At 39.8% G+C, this 5,518-nt stretch overlaps 1 protein-coding gene across 2 annotated transcripts in view; it reads left to right on the top strand.

Annotated features, from left to right (window-relative positions):
* The window catches only part of PDE4D (phosphodiesterase 4D), a 1,474,095-nt gene that overhangs the window by 725,211 nt on the left and 743,366 nt on the right, over positions 1 to 5,518 (top strand). Inside the window, exon 1 of one of the 2 annotated variants that reach the window (XM_007453218.1) lies at positions 4,617 to 4,932. The exons of the other annotated variant lie outside the window; for it this stretch is intronic. Within the exon in view, the coding sequence (XP_007453280.1) occupies positions 4,667 to 4,932 (266 nt within the window). The 5' untranslated portion in view covers positions 4,617 to 4,666. Of the gene's footprint in view, positions 1 to 4,616; positions 4,933 to 5,518 lie in introns of those variants that run through there. 2 annotated transcript variants of the gene reach the window in all.

Genomic DNA, 5,518 nt, shown 5'->3' with positions numbered 1-5,518 from the left:
TTGCGGAGCACAGGCTCTGGACGCGCAGGCTCAGCGGCCATGGCTCACGGGCCCAGCCGCTCCGCGGCATGTGGGATCTTCCCGGACCGGGGCACGAACCCGTGTCCCCTGCATTGGCAGGTGGACTCTTAACCACTGTGCCACCAAGGAAGTCCCGGAATAATATAATTTTATCATCAGAATTTATAAGGATATAAATTCAAAATAAAAAATAATCACATTAAAAATATAAAATAAAATAATTTTCAAATATATTAGTTTGTAAAGTGGCAAACTACCATGGAGTTTAATGAAAACGCGTTCATATCAAAGAAATACAGGCATGTAGATGAAAAACCACTCAGGAATTCCACCTCAAGCTGCCCGCACTTGAATACCATGTCTTTGTAAGAATTTCATGACTTGGCAGGCTTCACAGGTTGTCAACATATATGTCCCAAGTGAAGCCAAGGACAGAATTTAGTGTTAACTAAACCAAGAACTCAGGACACTCAGATTTCTACTATTTTCCATAGAAGTATTCGTCATTGATTTTAAATATTAAATCAGCTTTCCTTTCGGGGTGGTTTGATACACAGTTGAAATAAGAGGCCCTGGGACTTCATTGACAAACCTCTGTTGTGCATTGTTGAACTAATGGCTTTGGGTAAGTTATTTAACCTCCTTATGACCTCTTCAGTAAAACAGTGTTAATGAAATAACACCCTAAGAGTTATTGCAAGAATTAAATGAAAGAAAATGCAAAATACCTGGTATATAGTTGGTATCTACTACGTGTAAATAAATTTCTGTAAGTTCCTTGTATCAGTTAGTGGCAGGTTTCATTTACTGGGTGTTTATCCTGTACCAGGCACTCTTCATATACTTTGTATCATGGGTATTAACACATTCAATCTTTGCAGCATTCTTATGCAACAGTTATTATTCTCATTCTGTTTCACACATGAGGAACTTAGCCATAGACAAAGTATACAGCTAGTAAGTGTCATAGCTGGGGTTCCAAACATGCTTTTGGGTTCCATATATACCCTCTTAACTGCCAGACAACATAATCTCTCCCACTATCAGATCATTTCCATGGACCACATCCTGTGGACAATTTAAAAAGCAGTCTCATTTTAACGCACTATTTACCTAACTAAAACATGGTTGGGAGAAACATACAATGCATTCCATAGTCAAGTATAACTCATTTTAATTTATCCATTCTTTTGAATTAGCTGTACCATTGCTCCCTTTTAGTTGTGGGAAATCCAGCCTGGCTTGATCTTACCTGGGCAAAGGCATACTTTGAAGTCGTTGTCTCAGAACCTGTGCAAATCTTATTTCTTATTTGTTTTGCTGCTTATGAATAATTAATTAAATAAATGCTTTCAAGGATTCCAAAGAAGCTAAAAAAACAGATTTTGAAAATCCACAAAAAGGTATCTAGGAAAACTTTTGTTAAGAGATGTTATCTGTTGTTCTAGGCGTGGGTGCTTTTATCAAAACATTTCTCCCACTTTCAGTTTTCCACTCGTTAAAATCTAAGGCCTTATTTGGCTGTCACTTACAGTACTGTGTGTTTTGGAAAAGTTTCTGGCAGCTAGTTTTTAAAAGATTTTGTTAAAAAAAAAGAAAGAAAAAGCAAGCTGTGTAGTCCTCCTGTTGGAAGAATTCCTTTGACCTTCTGCATTATTATAAAGAGAATTGCCAATTTATCCAGGCCTCCCCAACCTGGTTATCTTCAGAACTTTACAATGTGTGCTTTTCCTAAGGCACTTATTTTCAAGCATGATTTCGTAACACTGCAGGGTTTTTCAAGCTATTTCAAGGAGGTGGCAAAGAATTCTCAAAACCAAATTAATTTTATTTTCAAAAAGGAGCATGCATGCCATAAATCATTGGGGGGCATTCAGGAGGGTAATTGTAGATGTCAGGAAATTGAACAAATAATGATAGAATATGGGCACCTGTACAGAAGTAGACAATTCTGCTTCTACAGTGGATCCCTTTAATATGCACCAAGCAATGGGAGATTTGCAGAACGCCTTTTTCAGTCTTAGTCTGTGTTTAACCACAACACTCAATGATTTGTTAATAGAATTGTGTTGTATCTTCTATTTCAGCATAGTTGCGATCATCCACAAAGTGCCCAGTCTCTTTGAGCACCCACATGGCATGCCAATTATGAGAAGATTAGCGTGTAAATATTTTACTCCTCTTAAGGGAAGGTCACTGTAAGCAAGAATAGAACCTAGAATTCTCTGAACTCAGTGAATTTCCCAACGTAGATCCTATATCATTCTCAGTCATATCAATCCCTTTATTTGGTCACTGAGAATCACTTTTCTCTACTTAGAGCCAGGCGTTTAAATATCTTCAGCTTCCAGGCTCTCCTCTGGGTACCTGGGCTATACTTTCATGTCAATTGTTTTGCACTTTATCTGTCCTACTGGATTATAAACTCCTAGAGGGCAGGGACAGCATGGAACTAACCTTTAAATATCCTAGAGCACTCGATATAGTGCCTAGCACAAAATAAATGCCCACAAGTGTTTGTTGAATGAAACTAAGTCTTTAGAAAGTGGGAAATTTTTCTTTCTTTTTTTTGCCATGTCAGTTTACTGCCTACTGTTTTTTTTCTCACTTTATCCTGTTATCTGAATTTTTTATTTCTACAAACCTGAACAGGGTTTATTTTATACCTACTGATTTCAATTTTTTTTTCTTTTTGAACAAAACTTGCTTACTTCTTCTTTATTGGAACTGCACATTCTAATTCCTCATCTGGAGTGCACTTCTTTCTTAATTTCCTTTCCATTAATTTTTGATGTTTCCCCTCTTCAAGCTTTACTGCAACTCAGCATTCCCTCTTTACTTATGTACGCCATTCTCATTGTATTTTTCTGCCCCTGATAATTTCACTTTTTAGGTCTTCTGGTGTCTTTTTCTGAGCATAGTGCAGTCCTTTCCATTAAATTATAAACTCTTTGAGGGTAAGCACGCTTACACATACCTGTTTTGCACAACTCCCAATATAATCGTCAGGCCCTCAGCCCATTTTACAGAAATTGGCTATTCATTTTAATTATTACTTAAATTATTATAGGTACACCAAGTGGTGACCCTGTGCTTCTGTGAATAGAACATCAGAGTGTCCTTTTCTGTAACATTTTAAAGACAAGAAATTAAAACTTAAGGTGGAACGACCGGGGAAGACAGTAGGAGGAACTCTTAGAATTGACCTAATAGTAATCATAGAAACCAAAAAAACCAAAAAAAAAATTCAGTCAGACTATTCTATTCTGCATTTCCTAACTCCTTCTTAAATTACTGTGTTTTAAATTTTTAAAAAATACTTTCTTAGATGCTGAGATATGTGACTTGATTTCAATCCTGAGCTGTCTGTAGCATCACTAGGCTGCTGGGGACATCTATAATCAAAGGGTTGGATTCCCTTCCAAATTCAGTTCTAATGTTTACACTTCTGGTGTCCGTATAATGAGATTTAACAGGCCTTATCACCTACTTACTTGAATTATTGTAATATTTACATTTTTTTCTCCAGTAGCAAACTAAATAGGTAAGAAATAATATCTTCTCTTTTATTTTAAACCTCCTTTAAGTTTGTTGAAGCTATTCTGACCACGAATAAAAATCTTATATTAAAAACATTTAAGGAAATAACTATGAAAAGCTAGGTTTATTTCTTCTATAAGTGAATAAAAATGTATATACCATAAGCAATAATTGAAACTCTAAAATCATTTTTAGTCCCCTGTGAAAACAATCTGCTCCTCTGGAGGATCATAAGTTTAAATGTAAAGAGATAACAAACACCATTCGTGTATGTAACTGTGTTGTTCCACGCTTTGAAAGGGCCTGCATTAGCAAGCCTAAACAACACAACGGCAACCTGTAATGTGTTCCGTATGCAGTATTTTGAAACCTTTTGTTTGATTTCTAACTAGAGAGAAAGAGGGAGGAAAAGAAAGAGTTCATTTTATTCTCTTGGGGTTTGTTTTATAAGGTGCATCAGATTGAGTTTAGCCAACAGGGATGTATTTCTCCTTGTCTAGCTCATGTTTGTTTATTCTCTCCTTATAAAAACCAGGGACTAGCAATTTCTTTTATGAACGCGGACCGAAGGGAGATAAATAGACCTTGCGGGAGAGGAAGGTCAAGTTCAAAGTTTTTCTTTCCTTTGGATTCAGGAATAAGCAAATGGAAAGACCAGCCAAACAGCCAGCAGCAGGCATCTGATGGTTAAGCCCTCCCCCCCAGGACTTTTTATGTACATAAGCAGCAGTCACAGGAGCAGCTGCGGCGCATTAGTTCCAATAGTTTAACAGGCTGCCTTGTAGCGCTGACAAAAGCCTCGCTCGCCGTGGCTTCCCTCCATGTTCCTCTGCCCTGCGAGCTCGGCGGTGATCTTTGGCAGGGCATCGGCAGAGGAGGGGTGACGTTCAAGGGGCTTCCGCCGTGGAGTGCGCTCGCCTCCTCTACTCCCAGCCCAGTCTCCGCTGAGAGACTGAGGCAGGCGACCGAATGAACTAGCAGCGGCACGATCCGACCTGCTTCCCCGGACATCTCCGCGAGAGTCCGAGGAAGGCAATCACTGGAAAGAGGCCAGGGAACCACGTTGCCCTGGATAGTTGCCAACTGTACCAAGTTGACCGGGAAAATGGCTCAGCAGACGGCAAGTCCGGACACTTTAACAGTCCCTGAAGTGGATAATCCGCATTGTCCAAACCCCTGGCTGAACGAGGATCTTGTGAAATCCTTGCGGGAAAACCTGTTGCAGCACGAGAAGTCCAAGACAGCAAGGAAATCGGTTTCTCCCAAGCTCTCACCGGTGATTTCGCCGAGAAATTCACCCAGGCTCCTGCGCAGGATGCTTCTCAGTAGCAACATCCCCAAACAGCGGCGGTTCACAGTGGCACATACGTGGTAAGGTTTGCACGGATTATCAGACATGGTGGCCAGGTGCCCCTGGGTGATTTTTGAGCCTCCCGCTTTTCACTTTAGGGGTAGGGAGGGGAGCGTCTTCGTCTTCACTCCTGACCCGTGATTTATCAGAAGTAATCTACCTTAATAAATCCCACAGATGTCCAAGTCAGAGCAGGAATCCTTGAGATTGGTAATAGGAGCCTTTGAGGTGGGTGGTTCTCAAAATTCAATTCCTATTGCAAGTTCCTACAAGAAAACTGAATTCCAGATGTCAAATAAGAATGCAGGGTTTTTTTTGTTTTTTTTTTTCCTATACCGATGTGGTGGCGTTTCTTTGAATTCCTAAGCTAGTAATCCTGCCAGGTCCTGCAACAGCCTAGGAAAGAAAGGACCAGAAAGGAGAGGAGGAAAATCATAGTTTATTCTCTTTTCTGCATGATCCCCAATTAAACAGAGATATGTATGGAGTGTGTGTGTGTGAGTGTGTGTATGTGTGTAATGATGTGTCCAAGTAAAACCCCTCCACTGACTTTACTTTAATATGTTTGAAATCTCAACGTGCCTTTTCAGTGGGTTTAGGAATGCC

Source organism: Lipotes vexillifer, unplaced genomic scaffold (genome assembly GCF_000442215.2).
Source record: "Lipotes vexillifer unplaced genomic scaffold, Lipotes_vexillifer_v1.1 scaffold366, whole genome shotgun sequence".
Taxonomy (NCBI): domain Eukaryota; kingdom Metazoa; phylum Chordata; class Mammalia; order Artiodactyla; family Lipotidae; genus Lipotes; species Lipotes vexillifer.
Note: the sequence above shows the minus strand (reverse complement) of the source record. Positions and strands in the feature narration are given on the sequence as shown.